Source organism: Cetorhinus maximus, chromosome 13 (assembly GCF_964194155.1).
Source record: "Cetorhinus maximus chromosome 13, sCetMax3.hap1.1, whole genome shotgun sequence".
In the NCBI taxonomy this organism is placed as follows: Eukaryota; Metazoa; Chordata; class Chondrichthyes; order Lamniformes; family Cetorhinidae; genus Cetorhinus; species Cetorhinus maximus.
This window is the reverse complement of record NC_135891.1, coordinates 13122405-13145316: the sequence shown is the minus strand read 5'-3', so window position 1 is coordinate 13145316 and position 22912 is coordinate 13122405. Positions and strand designations below refer to the sequence as shown.

Sequence of the window (22912 nt, the reverse complement as noted above, 5' to 3'; positions counted from 1 at the left end):
CAAAGTTTCTTGCAGGTACTTGGTATATGTATCTGATCATTAGGCCTATGTGTTCCTTTTGTGAGCTGTCTAGTGTTGTATTAGGCATTATTGAAATGTACTTCCCATCTTCCAAATTGCCTAGAATTCTTTCCATGGTGTGCTTGGAACATTCTTCAACAAATTCATTTTGGCTTGCAGGTGACAAGTAATGTATTTGAAGTCTAACATTTTACACCTGTGCCTTTTCACATGAATAGCACGCTCACCCAAAATCTGAACATATTTGGCTAACAAAACCATAGCAATTGTCATTGGGTTTATCATCTAACTCGGAACTTGAGCCATGGATAAATAATCCTCATTTTCCAAGAAACTAAACAACATCTAAAACACATTTAAAAATGCTCTTCCATTCTTCTTTAACATTTGTAACGTTGTTTGTCAAGTAATGAGCAGATTCAGTCTTCTCACATTTATTGATTCCATACAGCATGCCTTGTGTGCATTACTTTTTCTGTGGCTAGGAATTTTCTGTACAGATGTGATCTTCAATCCACCCAATAAACATGGCTAATATTGGAAGAAAACCTTGAATATGGCTAACTGTAGGAAACTTCCAGAAGGGATGCAATAAACAGCATGCTGCGTCATTGCTGTCCAGTCACTTTCAATTTTCTTTCTATTAGAAGGGAAGTGCAGAGGGAAACAATTTTCCTTTGATAGCTCCTTTTGGGTTGAATTCTATTTTCCATTTAAACAGCATATTTGTCTATGTCATCCTGATTTAGGGGTCCTACACTTCAAAGAATTTTCTCAACAGGAACATGAAGTGCTTTATGTTCATTTTTTTACCTCCTTGAGTTTTTCCTCCTCCTATGCATCATCTAAACTAGTAGTAAGAGGATTGCCATTTTCGAATTTCCAATGCTCCTTTTTCAGCTATTTAGGCCCTAAGCTCTGGAATTCCCTCCCTAAACCTCTCCACCTCTCTCTCTCTCTTCTCCTTTAAGGTGCCCCTTAAGAGTACCTATTTGACCAAGCTTTTGGTCATCTGTCCTAATGTCCTTCGGTGGTTTGCTGCGAATATCTAGTTCATGGTTCATGTGCTTTAGAATATAACTTTTGGTTTTGGGAATTAAACTCACAACTGTAGGAAATGGGAGAAATGAATTAAAATACACTTGGAGTCTATTACTGTTATGTTGACTTAAGAGGTTAACAGTATTCAGTGAACCCTGAAAGTTTGTAAAACCCACTTACTTCATCAGGTCAAAGAAGAAATTGTAAGTGAGGGGTATTTAACCTAAAGGTCATTTTGCAGGCTGCAGAGATGGGTGGAGTTAAGGAAAGTTCTCTAGTTTCAATTTAACTGGATGTTTGCCGAGAGAGTTAATTGCAGTTTGGACCTTGTGTGGTTTGTAGCTAACCAAGAGATAGCCAAAGTAAATGACAGTTAGATAGGCCTTCACTGTAAGCAGAGCAAAAAACTAACTTCATCGCTGACTACATGGGCAGGATTTTGTCCTTGGGCGTGCGGGCCCCACCGGCTCGGCAGCGGGCAGACAGCCGACCCCCGCCGCCGAAACGGGGCTCACCGCCATTTTGAGTGGGCGGGCCAATTAAGGCCCACCCAGCAGCCTTCCCGACAGGAAGCGCTATGCGCTTCCTGTGCGGGGGGGTGGTGGGGGGAGGGAATCCCCAGCTGTCAAAGAGCGCACTGTTCCCTAAGACTAAGTGCTGTCTCAGGGATTAGTGACGGTGCACAAAAGTTAAAAAATAGAAAAATAAAAATATTATTAACATGTCCCCCTCATGTGACAATGTCACACAAGATGGGACATGTTAATAAAAATGACATAAACTTTATTACGCTTTTTAAAAACGGACATGCAACCTCATCCCGCCGGTGGATGAGGTTTCATGCTTTATCAGGAGCCCGCTGGGGCTCCTGGCCTGCCCGCCAGCCTTAAGGTTGGATGGGCAGGTCTTTAATGATCTTAGTTATCCTGTCAATGACCTTAATTGGCCATTGACAGGTTGGCGGGCGGACATCTGATTTCGCTGTCAGCCCACCTTCCTGAAAATTTAAAGGGACCGGGATGTTGTCGGGGGTTCCTCCCAACGTCATCCCGCGTCATTTTCCCATCGGCGAGCGGGCCCCGCCCCCAAATTTATTTTGACTTGGAGACTGAGCACCATACTTCACACTGCAACATGAACTTGGGGAAGATCATAGCTGTTGCCTTACATTGGAACTTGATCTGCAGTGAGAGAAGTTCGAGGAGAGGGGAATTTAGGTGATAATTTAAATCACAAAGGATAAGTGCAAAAACTAAATTGGAAGAAATCACTCAGCGTTTGGGAGAGCAGTTGATGAGGATCGTAAAGGAGAAATGGGAGGGGTGGAAGAGGGTGAGGTGCTTGAATGGTACGGAAGACACTTGACAATTATTGATTATTCCTTAACTCTTGTTTTCATTAACAAAAAAAGTCCATTTATATTGCCCATTGCAGCTCTACCCCTGACATCGGGAAGGAGATCTGCACAGAATTAAAAGCATCTTTTGGCTATATTGATCCTCTTCCCATTGTGGCCCAACAGGATATTCTCAGAAGCTCTAAAGACTATGGTCTGGAGCTAGCTTGAGAGAATTGAATCCTTGTTGAGCTGCTGCTCCTATGCCTCGTGAACCTCTTCCTATTGCTCCCGGACCCAAGGATCTGCCATCCAGCGCTACCAAACACATAAATTTCTTTTATTTGTTCAGGAAGCGTGAACATTGCTGGCTAAGGGAGCATTAATTGCCTATTCCTAACTGACCTTGAGAAGATGATGGATAGCCACCTTCTTAAAACACTGCCATCATTGTAGTGTAGATGCACCCACAGTGCTGTTTGGAGGGGAGTTCCAGAATTTTGACCCAGTGACAGTGAAGGAGCAGCAATATAGTTTCATGTCAGGATGGTGTGTGGCTTTGAGGGGAACTTGCAGGTGGCGGTGTTCCCATGCATCTGCTGTCCTTGGTCTTCTAGGTGGCAGAGCTGCAGGTTTGGAAGTGCTGTCTAAGAAGCCTTGGCGAGCTGCTGCAGCGCATCTCATTGATTAAACTCCCTGCTGTCTGGCACTTGTGTGGTGTGAATTACTTGCCACTTATTAACTCAAGCCTGAATGTTCTCCAGGTTTTGCTGCATATATGCACAGACTCCTTCAGTGTCTGAGGAGTTATGAATGGCACTGAACACTGTCTAATCATGAACGACCATCTCGACTTCTGACTTTATGATGGATGGAAAATCATTGATGAAGCAACTGAAGGTGATTGGGCCTAGGGCACTACTCTGAGGAACTCCTGCAGCAATGTCCTGGAACTGAGATGATTGGTTTCCAACAACCTTAAACATCTTCCTTTGTGCTAGGTATGGCTCCAACCAGCGGAGATTTGATTTCAATTGAATTCAATTTTGCTAGGGTTCAATTTTTCTCAGGCTTCTTGATGCCAAACTTGGTCAAATTGTGCCTTGAGGCCAAGGGCAGCCACTTTTATTTCACTCTGGAATTCAGCATTTTTGTCCATGTTTGGAGAAAAGTTGTAATGAGGTCTGGAGTCGAGAGTCTCTGGCAGAACACAAACTGAGCATTAGTGAGCTGGTTATTCCTTAGTAAATGTCACTTGATAGCATTGTTGATGATACCTTTGATTGCTTTTGATGATTGAGAATAGACTGATGGAGCAGTAAATTAGCCAAATTGGGTTTGTCCTGCTTTTTTGTGGATAGGGCAATTTTCCACATTGCTGGCTAGATGCCATTGTTGTAGCTGCACTTGGTTAGCGGCATGATTAGTTTTGGAGCACAAGTCTATCAGTACTTACACAGCCAGGATGTTGTCAGGGCCCATAATCTTTGCTGTATCAACTGCATTCAACCATTTCTTGATATCGTCTGGTGTGAATCGAATTGACTGAAGGCTGACATCTGTGATGCTGGGGATCTCAAAGGAGGCCGAGATGGATCATCTGCTTGGAACTTTTGGCTGAGGGGGATTGCAGATGCTTCAGCCTTGTCTTTTGCATTAAAATGCTGTGCTCCCCCATCATTAAGGATGGGGGAATTTGTAGAACCTCCTTCTCTGATTAGCTGTTGAATTTTCCACCACCATCCATGGCTGGATGTTGCAGGACTGCAGAGCTTTGCTCTGATTCTTTGGTTGTAGAATCTATAACATGTTGCTTCTATCGTGTTTAGCATGCATGTAGCCTGTTTTACCAGGTCACCCTCCCCAAGTATTTTACATAGAATTATATAGAAGCGGCAACACAGAAACAAACCAATTGACGCACAGATCTGTGCCAGTGTTTATACTCTACACAAGCCTCCTCACACTCTGAACATGTCTTTCTACCTTTCTTCCATATCCCTCTGTACCCTTCTCCATCATATATGCATCAAGCCTTAAACATGTCAATAGTATCTGTTTCAACTACTCCAAGTGGCAGCAAGCTCCACTTTCTTACAACTCTCAGTTTAAAGAATTCCTCCTAATTTTTTAATTTGGTTTGTTAGAGGCTATTTTATATTATGACCTCTTGCTCTGGACTTACCACAAGTATTTCTCCATATCCACCTTATCAAAACCTTTCATCATTTGAAATACCTGTACCAGGTCTTCTCGATCTTCTCTTTTTCTGAGTAAAGGTTTGCAGAGTGCTCGATTCTTCGCTGAAAGTTGCAACCTCACAATTCTGGCAATATTCTTGTCAATCCTTTCTCCAGTGCTTCAACATCCTTTTTGTAATGTGGACACCAGAACTCTGCACAATATCTCATGTGTGGTCAAGCCAAAGTTCTATGCAAATGTAACTCCATCATCCAAAAAGGGAGGGAGACAGAAAGCAGGAAACTAGAGGCCAGTTAGCTTCACATCTGCCTTTGGAAAATGTTAGAAGCTATTATTAAAGAAGTTATAGCAGGGCACTTGGATAAACTCAAGGTCATCAGGCAGAGCCAACATGATTTTGTGGAAGGGAAATCATGTTTAACCAACTTATTGGAGTTCTTTGAGGGAGTAACATGTGCTGTGGATAAAAGGGCGGATGTACTGTACTTAGATTTCCAGAAGGCATTTGATAAAGTGCCACATCAAAGGTTATTGTGGAAAATAAAAGCTGATGGTATAGGGGATAACATATTGGCATGGATCAAAGATTGGCTGGCTAACAGGAAGCAGAGAGTAGGCATAAATGGGTCTTTTTCAGGTTGGCAAGATGTAATGAGTGGCGTGCCACAGGGATCAATGCTGGGACCTCAACTGTTTACAATTTGTATAAATGACTTGGATTAAGGGATTGAAGAGGTGGTTGCCAAATTTGCTAATGACACAAAGCTAAGCAGGAAAGTAAGTTGTGAAGAGGACATAAGGTGGTTACAAGCAGATATAGATAGGTTAAGTGAGTGGGCAAAGATCAGGCGGATGCCGTATTATTTGGGAAAATGTGAAATTATCCATTTTGGCAGGAAGAATAAAAGGGAAGCCTATTATCTAAATGGTGAGAGGTTGCAGAGCTCTGAGTTGCAGAGGGATCTGGGTGTCTTAGTGCATGAATCACAAAAGGCTAGTATGCAAGTACAACAAGTAATTAGGAAAGCAATAGAATGTTATCATTTATTGTGAGGAGAATTGAATGAAAAAGTAGGGAGGTTATTCTTCAGTTGTACAGGGCACTAGTGAGGCCAAATTTGGAGTACTGTGCACAGTATTGGTCATCTTATTTAAGGAAGGATGTAAATGCATTGGAAATGTTCAGAGAAGGTTTACCATACTAATACCTGGAATATGTGCATTGTCTTATGAGGAAATGTTGGACAGGCTAGGTTTGTTTCTGCTGAAGTTTAGAATAGTAAGGGGTGACTTGATTGAAACATATAAGATCCTGAAGGGTCTTGACAGGGTAGATGTGGAGAGGATGTTTCCTCTTATGGAAGAATCTAGAGCTAGGGGTCACTGTTTAAAAATAAGGGGTCACCCATTTAGAACAGAGATGAGGCAACATTTTTTCACTCAGAGGGTCGTGAGTCTTTGGAACTCTCTTCCTGAAAAGGTGGTGGAAGCAGAGTCTTTGAATATTTTTAAGGCAGAGGTGGATAGATTATTGGCGGTAGGTGGGATGTAGGTTTCAGGTTACTATCAGATCAGGCATGATCTTATTAAATGGCGGAGCAGGCTTGAGAGGCTGAATGGCCTACTCCTGCTCCTTGTTTGTATATTTGCATGTAATTTACGATTACCTGTGTGCAATTGTATTCTATCCATCCAGAAATAAATGCCAGTACTTTGTTTGTACACATTCTGGCCTTATCAACTTGTGCTGCTAATTTTAACGATTTATGTATCTGTATTCTCAGATCTTTTTGCTCCTCTACCCTATTTCCTTTCTTACCCTCTAAAATATGTGATCCATATTCCCTCCTGCTAAACCTAACCACCTCACACTCTTTTTGCCCACTCTGTAAACCTGTTTCTGTCTTACTGTATTTTGGTGCAGCCCTCCTCTTTATTAACTATGTTTCTGTCCCTCCTCCCCCTTCCCTCCCATCAACAATTTGGAATAATTTGTAAATTTTAACATCGTACCTCCAATTGATGAGATTAAATAATTTATGTGTACACAAGTAACAATGGTCCTAACGCCGTTCGCTGCGGGACGCCACTTCCCATTTACTGCCAGTCTCAGAAACTTCCAGCTCCAACTTTCATTTGTTGCCACCTTTCAGTCCATCCTTCTAACGGGCCCCTTACTCCACATGCCTGACAATTGCATTGAATCTCTTATGTGGCACCTTGTCAATGGCCTTCTGAAAGTCCACATATATAAGTCCACTTACTATAATGTGCTTGTCTACTCTTTCTGTTACTACTTCAAAAAATTCAATAAGGTTAATTCAATAAGTCCAATGCTCCTTTTAGAAATTCATGCTGACTTTTTTATTACATTCTCCATCTCTACAACTCATCTTCTAGCAAAGATTCTAATATCTTTTCTAGTACTGATGTTAGGCTTATTGGTCTATAATTATTTGGATTAGCTCCATCTCCCCTTTTGAATTTAAGAATTACATCTGTTGTCTGCTAGCCCTCTAGCATTAATTCTTTTTCTATAGAGTTTTTACTTATGTGTTTTTTGTATGTGTTTCTATTATTTCCTCTAAAGCTTCTTTGAGTATTCTTGGGTGCAATCCATCTGCACCACCTACACACCACCTATGGACCTTCAATTTTCCCTACTGCACTATGTTAGAAAAGACCACGGTGAAGTTGTATTTTGATGATCATCATAGGTCAACGGTCTAACAATATCTTGTATGTTACAAGGCACAAATCAGGATGTCATCTGACTTATCTTGAGTAAATCTGTGCATTAATATATATTGAACATGATCATTTTAAACTAATCTGTTGCGTGTCATTTTTGGATTAAAAATGTACTCATTTTAGGACAAGCAATGCATTAAATCTATACCTTGGAGTCCCCAGGGATCCATCCATGGTCCCCTCTTCTTTCTCATCTACAGTTTGACCCTTGGCAATATCATCCAAAAACGAAATGTCGGATTCCACATGTGTGCTGATGACACCCAATTCCACCTCACCACCTCTCTTGACCACTTCACTGCCTCTGTTTTCTTAGGCTGCTTTCCTAGTATCCAGTGCCATATAAGCAGAAATTTAATCCAATTGAACACTTGGACAACAAGAACCATTGTATTCAGCCCCTACCACAATTTCTGTTCCCTAAGCCATTGATTCCATCCCCTTTCCAGACCACTCTCTCAGACTGAACCAGACTGTTTGAAACCTCATCATCCTATTTCACTCAGATGAGCTTCTGACTCCATATACTCGCCATTACCTAGAAAGCCAACTTCCACCCCTGTAATGTCACCCATCTCCAGCCCTACTTCAGTCCATCTGCTGCTGAAAGCCTCATCCAATGCACTCCAAATGGGTCTCCCATCTTGCATCAATTTGAGCTCATTCAAAACTCGGCTGCCTATGCCCTAACTCGCACTGTCACATTCGCCCATCATTCCTGCGCTTGCTGACCTCATTCACACCTTCATTACTTCTAGGCTTGATTATTCCAAAGTACTCCTGACAAGTCTTCCACATTCTACTCTTTGTAAACTTGAGACCATCCAAAACTCTGCTGCTCATGTCTTAACTGGGACCAGGACCCATTCCCCAATAGCCCCTGTGCTCACTGACCTACACTGGCTCCTAGTCAAGCAACTTCTTGATTTTTAAAATTCTCACTCTCGTTTTCATCCTTCCATGGCCTCCCCCCCCCCCCCACTTTTTGGCAATTTTCTCTAGCCTCACAACCCTCTGAGATATCTGCGCTCTACTAATTCTGGCTTCTTGTGCTTCTCCGATTTTAATCGCTCCACAGTTGGTGGCTGTACCTTCAGTTGCCTCAGCCCTAAGCTCTGGAATATCCTCTCTACACCTCTGCCTCTCCACCTTGCTTTTCTTCTTTAAGATGCTCCTTAAACCCCTCTTTGATTAAGCTTTTGGTCATCTGACTTAATATCTCCTTATGTGGCTCGGTGTCACACTTTGTTTTATAATGCTGTTGTGAAGCACCTTGGGATACTCTATTATGTTAAAGATGCCTTATAAATGTAAGTTGTTGTTATTGTTGTTGCCTAGATTGCCTCCCAGTCCACCAATGCCATGAATTTAAAGTTCTCATCCTTGTGTTCAAATCACTCCCTGGTCTCACCGCATCCTATCTCTGTAACCTCCTCCAGCCCTATAAATCTCTGAGGACTCCAAATCCTCCAATTCTTGCCGCGCGTGCTTCCCAACTTCCTTTGCCCACAATTGCCAGTCACGACTTTGGTTGTATAGGCCCTAAGCTGTGGAATTCCCTTCCTAAGACTCACCATCTCTTTCTCTCCTCCTTGAAGACCCTCCTTAAAACCTACAGCTTTGGCCAAACATTTGATCAGTTGTCCTATCAACTCATTACGTGACTCAGCGTCAAATTTTGTTCGACAACTCTCCTGTGAAGAGCTTTGGAATGTATGCCAAAGATGCTGCAGTAACACAAGTTGCTGTTGTTTGCTGTGTGTTAATTCTTTTGCCTGATTACGCCCCTGAAAAGCACCTTTCGACATCTTACTACTTTAAAGGCGCCATATAAATAAATGCAAGTTGTCGTTAAAACTCTGGTGCGAGCTAACCTGCTTTTATGATGGTGAAACACTGACATCAGCAGAAACTACTGTGACATCATTTGGCTTGATGAATGTAGCTGCTGGATTAACTTTTGTATAGCTGGTCCATTGAGTTTCTGAAAGGGGGGGGGTGTGCATTGGGTTAAGTGTGTGTTGGGAAGGGGGGGGGGGTTATTGTGTGTGTAAATTTCCATTGGGAAGGATTCCCTTGTATCCCCAACTTTCCATCAACTACAAGCAAAAAAGTTTTTTCTCTGCCTCTGGTCTGATGCCCCAGGGTGGTGGCAGGGGCTTTGATAAGAAGGGGTGGTGGGGTGGGGTGGGTGGGGTGGGGGGAGAGAGAGTGTGGTCAGGGGGCGGGGTGGGGGGGTGGGGGGTGGGCGTGTCCGCTCTATTTAAATCAGCCTGTTGGTGCAGCTGAACCCACCAATTGTGAGAGAAAGGCAATTGACATGTAAATTCGCCTCCAAGTTAAATCCACGTGCATGCGCAGTACGCCGAAACGAGGACTTAGACGTTGCACAAGGAGCTGGGGGGCCAGCTCAATCCGTGAGGCCAGGTCTTTGGTGTGGATACAAGTCAACAAAAAATATATATCATAACCCAGAAGGAAAATCCTTCAAAAATGAGCGTTGATCACCTCTCCCAGGTAGGTGGAACTGGGTTTCAAAATCATGTCGGATTTGTAAAATCGAGTGACTTTTCCCCCTCCAGAGAAAAAAAAAACATGTAGTGATTTGAAACTTGTGAAAAATTTTCATCTCTCTCTCTCTCACTTGGATGGCTAAAGACTTTTTTTTTAAAGGGGGGGAAGAAAAGTTCTAACATGATTTATTTTTCTTGTGTTGCAGATCAACGCGGATTCTCGTTTGAACGGTGAGTACTTTGGGTGAAAATTTGTCTTTATTTTTATTTTTTTTGGGTCAGGTTATGTATTTTCTTTCCCCCTCTCCCCCCCCCCCCCCTTCCTCCCCTTACCACCACCCCCCCACCCATCAACCCACCCACCCACCAACCAACCTTCTCTCTCCTGTTCTCTGAACAAGAGGATCAGACATGGCGTCCAGAGACTAAGTCCCGTCTACGTGCCCACAAGCCCTATTGTTCAGATCGGCCCCCAAAATAACCGCCTTGCCGGCGCCCCACCGAGCCCATTCCCCTGCCCGCCGCCTCCGCCGCACCCGGGGTCCGGCGCGCGGGTGTCGGCGGGCCGCTGGCGGCTTCGGCCGGGCCGGCGTCGCGAGCGAAAACCCGGCTTTTCGGCCGTTAGGACTTAGTCTCTGCGCCATTTTATTTTTTCCTCTCTCTCTCTCTCTCTCTCGCGCTGACTGTTGTGTCGGTTCCTTCGTGCATGTTGTAAGAGCGAGGCTCCCTTACACTGGGAAGCAAGCAATGTGCTGGGCATTTAAAATAAGAGAGCCAGCCAAAAAAAAAAAAAAAAAAAATTTTTGTTTTATTTTAAAAAAAAAATATCCTGGCAGGAGCAAACTAGGAAGGGAAGGTTTACACACACACACACAGACACACAAAAAATTAAAAATAAAAAGAGGGGGGAAGGGTGGGAGAAATTACAAATTGTTTTTTTTTGTAGAAATGCAGCTCTCTCTCTTCCCCCCCCCCCCCCCCCTCTCTCTCTCTTTGCATTTTGATTTCTCTTTTGGGTGATTGGTGATGGAGCAGCAAATGTCTCCACTCACATGGCGGCAGCAATGTGAAGGTTATATATCTATATCTTTTTTTAAAAAGCAATATTGTGTAAGTTAATTTTTCAATTCATATTGAATTGAATCTTTTCTTCTTCTTTCCTGTCCCTGGGGTTGGGGGGGGGAGAAAGCCGGTGTTTGAATTTCCCGGTTATGTGATATTTATTTTTACATTGTTGCTAGACTGGCGATGTTCTAGAAGGTGCCCTAGAGGTTTTTTCCGCCCCCCCCCCCCCCCAACATTATCCCAGCACAGATTCGTTTTCAAAAATTAGCCATCTTCCTTCCATGCATGTAAATGTAAACTTTGCCACGATGTTTCTTTCAGTGCAGCAACTTGTTTCAGTTTTGTGCATATGTACCTTAAGTCGCTTATGGCAGTGGGTTTTTTTTTACTGAAGCCAAAAAAATTGCTTACATCTTTCCCAAAAGTCTGGTGAAACTGGCTAGGCACTGCTGAGGGGGTTTGAGGGGTTTATTTTAATTAGCTTTGTGGTCAATTATATACCACTTTGCACCTTTTCAATCTTCAGGATCACACTGCACTTTAGTACAATGCTTAACAATTATGTATTCATGGGTGATGATGGTTTTAAGCTATTCCCACTACAGATAAAAGTTTTCGCTTTGGAAAGTGTTAGTTTAATTTAAGAGCTGTAGATGATGATACAGGACACACAGAATGGAAACTTGCATGCAACTTAGATTTGTTAATCTTTTGAAAGTGATCCTGTTAGACTTGTCGATTTTTGCTAATGGGGCTTTGATGGTTACATTCTCTGCATATCATTCTGAGTTAATGCCACAGAAACCAAGTGCTTTTTTTACTAACACGTGTGTGTCTCCTTTAGCATAAAAGGTTCTACCAAATATGCAACATCTCTTTTTAAGATTCAAATTACCCAATAGAAACTAGATTTTGATTTTCAGTGTGTTAAAGCAAATGGCAAGCTGCTATACTGGGTTGCACAGTCAAGTGCATCAAGGAGGAAATGAGGGGGGCCAAGAGTTGAGTCTAAATGTAGAAACTATTTAACTTTTTAAAATGAATGGAGAGCTGGAGCTGTGTGAGTGCTATTAGTTTTGCCTTGAGGGGGTTGTAATACAGTTGTAGAATATTAGTGGAAAGAGTAAAACTTTTAACGCATTTTCAGAAAGAATTTTTCAATTTGGTGATGTGCATCTCATTTCACTTTGGTCAGTGAAGTGCTGTACCCCCTGTGATGCATTGGATTTGACTTCAGATTTAATTTGAAGAGCAGGGTGTAATTTGAAACAAAAACAGAATTACCTGGAAAAACTCAGCAGGTCTGGCAGCATCGGTGGAGAAGAAATCAGTTAACGTTTCGAGCCTTCACGGCCCTTCGGCAGAACTGAAGCATAGTTAGGAGAAGTTTGTTTTGAACTAGTTAATTGAATAACTTGAGCAGGATCCAGATTTAATGCTATTCTCAATTGATCTTATGAAAACTGTGATTCATAGTGTGATTCCACATTTCTGATGTTCCTTTAGTATCTTATGTGGCTGTTCAGCTCCACACCTATATTGTATGTGTAATCTAGCACAAGGGTCATCATAGTAAAGACCAATCCACCCTTTTGTGGGGTACTTTTCGGCAGATGTTGGCAAATGGAGATCAGAGTGAATGGGGAGGTGGTATTTAGACCCAGGGTAATGCTCTGGGGACCTGGGTTTGAGTCCCACAATGACAGGTGGTAAAACTTGAATTCAATAAAAATCTGGAATTAAAAGTCTGATGACCACGAAACCATTGCTGATTGTCAGAAAAACCCATCGGGTTCACTAGTGCCCTTTAAGGAAGGAAACCTGCTGTCCTTACCTGGTCTGGCCTACATGTGACTCCAAACCTACTGCAATGTGGTTGACTCTTAATTGCCCTCTGAACAGCGGCAAGTAGGGATGGACATTAAATGCTGGCCTAGTCATTGACGCCCACATCCCATGAATAAATATGTTAGAAGCAGGAACCTTGCCTGACTTCTCTTTTCTCCCTAATTGAGCACTGGCCCTGGGATGATCTTGGTCTGTTCTGCATCTAGTGCTACGTTTGCAAGTATTTCTGACTTTCAGCTGAAATGCTTAGAAGTGATGCTGTGGTGAACATGGTGACTGTCATCATATGCTATCAGTCAATGTGGGTGGGAAGGTTGAGGGTTTGTGGCCCTTCTATCATCTATTGCCTAGTGTTCCTTCTTCTGATCGTTTTCCTGGAGAACCTAACTAGATATGCTCTCTAAGATCTGCATAATCTGTCATAACTGACTAATTGGAAGATTTAAGATATAATTTGAAGGGTTTTCTTCCTTCTGAAATTGCAGGCTCATTCTGAGATCTGACTTCATTGATGTTGGGGATTTACACTCAAGTGTGCACTCTTCATGAATGAGCCTAGATTTAATGCATTGGGGAGTGTGCTATAAAAATTGATCTGACTGCTTATGCCATGTGTTCCTTCCAGCAGGAATCACTGTATAATAAGCTATGGAATCTGCCTTCTCTCACAGCCTAGAGGGACTGAAGCTAGTTATTATTTGCAGCTATTCTGATTCAGATCTGTTAACTGAACAAGGACTGAAGATCAAAGCTGGGACGTACCTGATTGGGTTTAGTTCAGTTCATGTCAGGCTGTCAACTTACTAACTATGCTAAAGAGGGAGCTAGACTATTTTAAGAGTTTATACACTTGCTCCTTGAATCAATGAATTATACTGTGATGCAATTCCAGTGATATTGATAGCCCTCTACTACCTCCCTTAAGTGCCTGTTCTTGCCATGCAAACATGGACTGTTACATCATCAGGAGAAACACAACACAGAGTCTCTGCTCATGCATGTTTTCTAAGCAGGGTCACTGTCTGCTATTTGGGATTGAGAAATGGGACAGTCATGCTTTGTGGAGGTGAAATCAGCCCAATGCAAAAGCCAGAGCTCAGATCTGGGGTCTTTATTGTGTGGCTCAGTTGCTTTATGGAGGTAATTTGGTGGTAAGCTATTATGTTTGCATTGGTAAGTATGATCATTTACCCAAGAGTGCTTCAGAATCCATTGTAAATTCCACAGAGGAAACCCAAGGAATTATATATGGCTAGCCAAATCTATTATCAGGAAATTGCTAGTCTAAGATTTACATTTTCAGCTGATCGGAGAACTAGCATGTATTTGTAAAGGGGCAGTCAGGCCTGATGAAACTGATTTGGCTTTTTTTTTTGGAAGTAGCTCAAGAACTACGCAAAGCAACGTCTATGGATGTTTTTTATATGGACTTCAGAAGGACTTTAATAAGGTCCCTCAAGAGATTTTTAGCTAAAGTTGAAGCTCATGGAATTGAAGGCAAATTATTGACCTGGTTAGGAAATTGGCTGAGGGGAAGGAGACAAGGTAGGGATAATGGGCTGACACTCTAATTGATACGATGTGATCACTGGGTGTTGGGGGCCTCAACTATTCGCTGTATCTATTAACAACTTAGATGATGAGATGGAAAGCTTACCTATTCAAATTTTCCAATGACACAAAGGCAGTATTGTAAGCAGCATGGATGAAAGTGTAAAATTGCAAAGGGACTGATAAAGTGAATGGGTAAAACTGTGGCAAATGGATTTTGATCTGGGCAAATGTGAGGATATCCACTTTAGACCAAACATGAAACAAACTAGAAAAAATGGAGGTCCAAGGAGGCTGGGGGGGTTCCAAGTAGGTAGATCATAAATATCATAAGCAGGTACAGAAAATAATCAAAAAGGTTAAGGGAATGCTTGCCTTTTGGGTGTAGAGAGCAAGAATACAAGGGGGTTGCATAGTCCCAAAAAAGAATTGAGCCAGGCCTTTCACAAGTGAAATTAGAGTCTGTGTGGGTGGGGGGGGAAAAGAGTGGTAGAAGTTTGGAACTCTATTCCCCAAATGGCAATTGATCCCAGCTCAATTGCTAAAGTTTAAAAGTGAGACTGAAAGATTTTTGTGACCCAAAGGTATTAAATAGATTTTATATGATAGGTATATGGAGTTCGATCACAGATCAACCATCGTCTCATTGAATGGTGGAACAGGCTTGAGGGTCTAAATGACCTACTCTGTTTCTATGTTTCCTTGCTTCGCCTTATTTTTCTCTATCCACTGATTTGGCGAATCTGCCAGTCTGTGGTAGCCCTTTTTAGAAAGGCTACTTGGATGTAAATGGATTGATGCTTTTCAATCCAACAATTTGTGTTCTGGGCTCTTTCTGTAAGAAAGCCCCATTTTCCTTTTATGTGGCCTGACTGAGGGAGCAGCAGCTAAGATTGTTTGGGATGGTGTTGGCCTACTCCATTCCCATCGACGCAAGTGCATCCGTTGGATGTCAACTTGTTATTTAGAAGGCCGGATTACAGGCCTCCTGCTTGCTGGCACTACGATAGGAGATCCACTCTGTTCACATGGGATGAGAGTATCCCACTGGATGTTTGGAGACTTCAGAATTGTCATCTCCACTCTGTTTGTTTATGTTGGATTATGTATAGTTAAATCATCAGCAAGGAAACTTTATATCTTCAATCAGGTCACCAGACCTCTTTGTCCCTCCTCCTACCCCCACCACAAAGTCAGTTGACACTTCGTAAAGCTTGTTATAAGCTCTATAGGGATAAGTGATAACCTGTGATAAGTGTGAATTGTCCGCCAGCTTTGAGTGCTTTCCTAAGTGATGAATTGGCTTGGTAGCAACCTTGATCTAGCTAAATTTGATGTCAGAGTATCCAGGTTGGAGCTTAGGGCCATATAACTAATTGTAGTGCCACTGTTGGAATGATGGCCTGTTGTGGGTGTTAATGCACCTATATTATAATGGCTGGGTGTGGTGGTGCACAGGGAACAATGTTATTCATTCGAATAACTTTTTAAAGCCTGGCTTGACACCAAGTTTTCTTTTGTTTACGTAATGCCATGCAAAACCCTCAAATTTCTAACATAACCTGGTGTTTTCCTGTTAATGTCGGAAGTAGATGAGCAATACATGGGGCAACGTTTTTCAAAGCTTCACGTTCTAAAACATGACAGTTTAAAAATAAGGGGTCTCCCATTTAAGACTGAGATAAGAAGAAATTTTTTTTGAGGGTCATGAATTTTTGGGAAGCTCTTCCCCAGAGAACAGTGGAGGCAGAGTCAAATGAATATTTTTAAGGCAGAGGCAGATAGATTCTTGACTAACAAGGGAGTCAAAGGTTATTGGGGGTAGGTGGAATGTGGAGTTGAGGCCATAATCTGATCAGCCATGGTCTCATTGAATGGCGGAGCAGGCTCAAGGGGCTGAATGGCCTACTCCTGTTCCTAATTTGTATGTTCATATGTATGTGTTTGGGTAGGAGATTAAAAAGCTTGGGGGCCCCCTTTTCATCAGTAAAGTAACGGAAGGGGTCATCAACAGTGCTATCAAGCGGCACTTGCTTAACAAAAACCTGCTCACTGGCACCCAGTTTGGATTCCGCCAGGGCCACTCAGCTCCTGACCTCATTACAGCCTTGGTTCAAACATGGACAAAAGAGCTGAACTACCGAGGTGGGGCAAGAGTGACTGCCCTTAAAATCAGGGCCGCGTTTGACCAAGTGTGGCATCAAGGCGCCCTAGCAAAACTGGAATCAATGGGAATTGGGGAAAACTCTCCACTGGTTGGAGTTGTACCTAGCACAAAGGAAGATGGTTGTGGCTGTTGGAGGTCAGTCATCTCAGCTTCAGGACATCACTGCAGGAGTTCCTCAGGTAGTGTCCTCAGCACAACCATCTTCAGTTGCTTCATCAATGACCTTCCTTCCATCAAAAGTCAGAAGTGGGGATGTTCATTGACTGCACAATGTTCAGCACCATTGGCGACTCCTCAGATACTAAAGCAGATCATGTCCAAACGTAGCAAAACCTGGACAACATCCAGGCTTGGGCTGACAAGTGTCAAGTAACATTCGTGCCACACAAGTGCCAGGCAATGACCATCTCCAACAAGAGAGCATCTAACCATTGCCCCTTGACGTCCAGTGGCATTACTATCACTGAATCACCCACTATCAACATCCTGGGGGTTACCATTGACCAGAAACTGAACTGGACCAGTCGTATAAATGCTGTGGCTACAAGAGCAGGTCAGAGGCTAGGAATCCTGTGGTGAGTAACTCACCACCTGACTCCCCAAGGCGCAAGCCTCCCCACTTGCCTGGATGAGTGCAGCTCCCACAACGCTGGAGAAGCTTGACCGCCCAGGACAAAGCAGCCCACTTGATTGGCACCACATCCACAAACATTCACTCCCTCCACCACTGTTGTATAGTGGCAGCGGTATGTACTATCTACAAGATGCACTGCAGGAATTCACCAAGGCTGCTCAGACAGCACCTTCCAAACCCACATCCACTAGTATCTAGAAGGACAAGGGCAGCAGATAGATGGGAGCACCACACCTGGAAGCTCCCCTCCAAGTCACTCACCATCCTGACTTAGGAATATATCGCCGTTCCTTCACTGTCGCTGGATCAAAATCCTGGAGCTCCCTTCCCAACAGCATTTGGGTGTACCTACACCACATAGACTGCAGCGGTTCAAGAAGGCAGCTCAGCACCACCATCTCAAGGACTGGGCAAAAAATGCTGGCCAGCGAAGTAACTGAATTTTTTTTAAAAATGCGACATGAGTGTGAGAGAGTGTGGATTTCTCACTAGGCAGGAGGACCATGGAAATAAGCAATAATTTGATGTGAAACATTGCAATTTAAAGGAGTGTTGGGGAAGAGGAAAGGAACAAAGATGTTCTGGCCCAGCATTCCACATGCCTGAGGAAAAACTATAACACCTTAGTAGTGAGAATGGCCCTGCTGCAGCATCGTCACAATAGCTTTTCTGGACTGATTTTTCTCAATATAAATTTTCCACACTGCTAATATTATTAATATTGAAATGTGACTCTTGGTTGCTCTTTGCAGGACCTCCTACTAATTTCTTTTGATGTTTGTCATGTGTAGCTTACATTTTTGGGAACCATGTGTTTTTTTTTTGAAAAATGAAAAGGAACCGAAACTGATGAAATTCAAAGACTGAAATAGTTCTGATCCTCAAGGTTGAGATCTTTGAGCATTAGTAATGAGCGAGCAATTAGCTCTCTGGCATCTGAAGCACGTAATTACATTGTTGGTTTGAGTCAGTTATACAGCACAGAAACAGGCCCTTCAACCCATCGTGTCTGTGCTGGCCATTAAACACCTATCTATTCTAATTCCATTTTCCAGCACTTGGCCCATAGGGCCAATATAGACGGGGAACAGAACTGGTTTTCTTTCGTCTTGTGTCGAGTGTCCATCAATGCAGACTCTTCATCACCTTCAGTTTCATCATACTCCAGGCCACTGATCGAAAAGCAGAATACTGCAGAGACTGTAAATCTGAAATAAAAGCAGAAAATGCTGCAAATACTCGGGTTAGGCAGCATCAGTAGAGAGAGAGAGAGAAAAACCACAGAGTTAACTGTGTTTCTCTCTCCACAGATGCTGCCTGATCTGAGTATTTCAGCATTTTCTGTTTTTATTTTGGAAGTTTGGCTGTGTAGCTTGGCTGTTATGTCCCTTTTTGATTCTGGATGAATGGCTGGACCTCCATTGGGCAAATTGCTGACTATTGTAAAGGGGTGTTTAATTGGCCAGTAACTCTTTACAGTCTGCTTGCCCTGACCGGTTGCAATCTGAAGCATTCGCCAATTGGTTTCCAAGATGTTTTTGTGCTGTAGTTAGTTCTGAGCTTTGCTTCCTGATTGGGCTTTTTGTTTACCCATCAAAAGTAAAGTTACACAAATGCCAGACAAGAACATCCAGTGAAGACACTTGAAGAGGCCAGATGAGATAATAGTCCTTTTCCCTTCCCGTTGCAGACTGACTAATTAGATATGGGTCACTGTGTAACTGGTTAACTTGCCTCTTGAATTGGTAGCTTTGGTCTGCAGTTGTAGTGATGATATCGGAGGGTCATTGTAGTTAGTACCACAATGTAGTTGTACAAGTCTTGGGGGAAGGAATTGTGCATCCAAGACAGAGGTCAGAAGGCACTGTCTGGACAATGTAGAGTTGTTCTGTCTTTGTACCTCTAAATTATTCATCGGATTCTGAATGGATGATTCTACACGTTCAGTTGCTGTCTTGAGAAAGGTGAAGAGAGAGATCAGCTTCACACACTTGGCACTGCTCCCACCCCCACTGTGTATCCTCATCTTCTGAAGATGTGAATTCATGTTATGGTTATAATTCTACAGTGTTGTCCTCCTTCTTCGGGTCATTATTCTTCATAGGCCAACTTAAAGCCATGACTTTTTGTTATTTGGTGATAGGAGAGGGTGTTGCAGCTAAGTATAATCCTTCCCCTGTTTGAAATTCTGCTGTAAAACAAAAACTGACTGAGAGTGGGAAGTCTGTCGTTTTTTTCCCCCCCAAAATCCAGAAGATGCTGGTGACTCACAGTTCTCCCACTGCTGGCTTTAGTTGAGAGCACCATGGACAGATAAAACCAGAAATCACCCTGTTCTGTGCCGCACTTCATTGAACCATGCAGTTCACTAGGAAAATGTCTCTCTTTTTGCAACGTTTTTTCAGGGTGTGTTGTTTTTAATTTTTTAACTAACTTTCTTCCAAGCACCCTTGATGGCGCTGACTGTTGCTGAGCTGCCATTCCGAAGACACCAGAAGCCCTTATGTACTTTGCCCAGGTAGCCATTCTTCACATTTGAACTGTCAGCTATAGTACTTGTCTTGGGCAGAGTTGCACATAAGTCAAATCCAATCCTTTTCCTTGACTGACTTTCATGTGGGTGCGTCTTCCAGCGCAATGCACTGAAACTAGGTGGAGGAATCTTAGTCCCTTTGCTAGAGTAGAAACTGAAGTCAATCTTAGCTGGCCAAGCTGAATTTACTTATTGTCTCTGTGCAGGGCTAGAATTGAACCTGGAGTTAGCCATCCAGTTTGTGTGGTTCTCCTCACCAATAATTCACCAGGATAGTAGATTTTGCCTTGTCTTCCATTTATCAATTGACCTTTTGTTAGCAACCAGAGATATGGAAAGGAGTTGAGTTTGTCAAGGTGATTACCCTTCCTTCCCCCATCTATGAAGAAGAAATGCAAAAGTGGAGAGCAATGAGCCCACATTTTTTTTTTCTTGACTGGAATGTGCTGGTACAGAAATACATTCATTGCCTTTGACTTTTAATTCTTGCATGGAACTTGTGCAAAGCAGAATGGAGAGGCTGTATTTTATACTCCTTTCTGGTTTGGGCCCTGTTCCATTCTCTGCTGCCTGATTTGAGAAGGGATTGACAATGATCTCTGATCTCTGCTGGCAATCCTGATAGTGACGTGTTACCCTTCCACCCCTCCCCCTCCCAGATTCTCTCCCAATTTTCTCTTCCACATTCCTGTTGAGCTTGTAACTGTGGATGCTCGCCGTAGTTGAGCATAATCCTATTCTGACAATATATCCAGTCCAGCATTGTAAGGCAACTACTGTAGATTGTCAAATGATCTGCATTTAAAGTTTGTAGCACTGGTTTCTCATTATGGCTGCTGTTTAGCTTGTTCTCTGCATACTTTAAAGTTACACTGATCAAGACCATAAGGTACTAGCCCTGTGCAAAATGTTGGCTCTGGAAGATCTTTTTTGTTTTTTGCTTTCTTCCTCTTTACCCCTCCCCTCTCCCGCCCCCTTCCAGAAAGGACCAACAGTTAGTTGGGCTTATACACACAGGCTGGTTCCCACGCAATGATGCAAGTTTTTCCATTGCGAGGCCAGCTCTTGGGCAATGGTTGTGACTTCCTCTGGATACCTGGAATATTGTCAGTCCAGGGTGATTTTAATGTAAAACATCCTTGAATATCTACCAGTTTTGACTTAATAGATTTATGACTCTCTCTCAATCCTTTCTTGTATCAATACAAGTAAGAGAACCAGTTTCTGTCTTGGCTGGCAATATTATACTGCACGCTGTGAACGAGAAAGCCAGATTGCTTGGTCTTTGCAGGAAAATTTTTAAAATTTGAATGAAGAGCACAATACCTTCTGTGAGATTATTTTGTGACCATCCTTCCTGCTTTATTTTGAATGTCACAACTGAGTGCATGCAACAAAATGGTGCTGACCTTGATATGACTTGCTTTTACTGTTGTGTTGCAAAGATTGGTTTGATCAGCATGTTCAGGAAAGGTCTCTGATTTCAGGCAAAGTATATTGGGTCTGTATCTGATGCATGAAGTACTTGCCTTGTTTTCCCTTTTGAATCTTTTTTTATTTTAAAAGGAAAGCTTTGTTTTCTCTATTCTTCCTTCCCCACACCACCGACAATTGCCCGTTTTAATCATTAGGGCAACATTCATTCCTGCTGTATAGCACAAATTACTCCTTTTGGTTTTGCAGAGCAGTAGGAATAAATCCTGTCACCATTGTTGGGACTGGGTAATAAGTGCATGTTAGCCATGTGTGATGTTGACTGTATATATAGTGTTGCGTTCAGAAGGCTTACTGAATCCAGCATCTTGCGTTGACTGTATAGTGTGTTGGGCCTTTAAGAGTTCACACTGGACTCATTAGCCTATGGGTTTACTTCCTTCTCCAAATCCCCACCTCCAAGCACAGTGTAGTAATTGCACTTACTGCAAGTGATGGTGACTGCCTCAAAATAGATAAATACTGACAAGGAAGACCATTTGGTCCATGAGGTGGCAAAGTGGTAATGTCATCGGACTAGTATTCCAAAGGCCCAGGTTAATGCCCGGAGGCACGGGTTCAAATCCTACCGTGGCAGCTGGTGGAATTTAAATTTGGTTCATAAAAAATCTGGAGTTGAAAGCCAGTCTCAGCTTCATTGACACCATTTCTATCAGTGATTGTCATTAAAAACCCATCTGGTCCACTAATGTCCTTTAGGGAAGGAAATTTGCCATCTGTACCTGGTCTGACCTACATATGACTCCAGACCCACAGCAGTGTGGCTGGCTCTGAAATGGACTAGCATGCCACTCATTTCAAGGGCAATTAGGGATGGGCAACAAATGCTGGACTTGTCAAAGACACCCACATCCCGTGAAAGAATAAAGAGAAAAAAAATCTTTAGCTTGTCCATTTTGAAAACATCCCTTCAGCACAGTATCCAACTGCCTCTTGTGATCCAGGAAGTTTTTAAACTCGCCACCCATGCATCCAGTCCATATGAAGAACTTCCTGTTATCGATCCTAAATTTGCCATTTACTGATTTGAATCTTTGTTCCCATTTTCTTACTGTTATTTAATTTGAAGTGCTGTCCTGGATCTATCTTTTCTTATTTAGTTGTTATCTTGCATGTGGTTGCCTCCTCTCATGGTTGTAAAGCTCAGAGTAGCTCCTCAGACCCTAGTCACCAGGGATCAGTCCGGTGGCGCTCTGGATGGCTTCCAGGACTTTACTGTCTTTTTGATGTCTGTAACTGGAACTGGATGTGGAACGCAAGGGTATGGTTTGAATGTAACTTTGTTCATTCAAATGAATAAGCCTTGCACTTATCACATTTTAAATCTTGTACTTTTCTGATTCATTTTTATTCCTTGGAAATATGAGGTTAATCAAAATCCAATGTGCCTCTCAGCTAACCTTGACTCTCTCTCACTTGTATAATCCTTCAAACAGCCATGTTGCTATCCTGCCACTTTCACTGTATTAAATGAGCAAAACAACTTGCGATCTACTAATTGTGTACAAGATTCATTTTGGATTCTTGTGATGGCCCAGGCTGATAATTAGCTTGGTTTGACCCGCAGTTTGAACAGAATTACCAGCCTTCAGTAGGGGAGCTACAGTGGGTCTCAGCCTCTTCGGTTGGGGAAGGGAATCAATAGCCAGTGAATCCTGCTGAAAGTATGCCAGAAGGTAGACAGTGCAAAAGCTGACACCTTCTTCAGGAGACAAGGAAACATCTTGGTGTGACAAATATTTAGATGACAAGACTG

At 42.7% G+C, this 22912-nt stretch overlaps 1 protein-coding gene across 2 annotated transcripts in view; it reads left to right on the top strand.

Annotated features, from left to right (window-relative positions):
* The first annotated feature begins 9698 nt into the window (after positions 1 to 9698).
* Positions 9699 to 22912, top strand: part of LOC144688443 (DNA topoisomerase 1-like) — a 77049-nt gene continuing 63835 nt past the window's right edge. The window contains exons 1-2 of one of the 2 annotated variants that reach the window (XM_078554978.1): positions 9699 to 9868; positions 10071 to 10095. In XM_078554978.1, the coding sequence (XP_078411104.1) occupies positions 9845 to 9868; positions 10071 to 10095 (49 nt within the window). In that variant the 5' untranslated portion in view covers positions 9699 to 9844. Of the gene's footprint in view, positions 9869 to 10070; positions 10096 to 19405; positions 19648 to 22912 lie in introns of those variants that run through there. The other variant, XM_078554979.1, reaches the window with a different exon arrangement.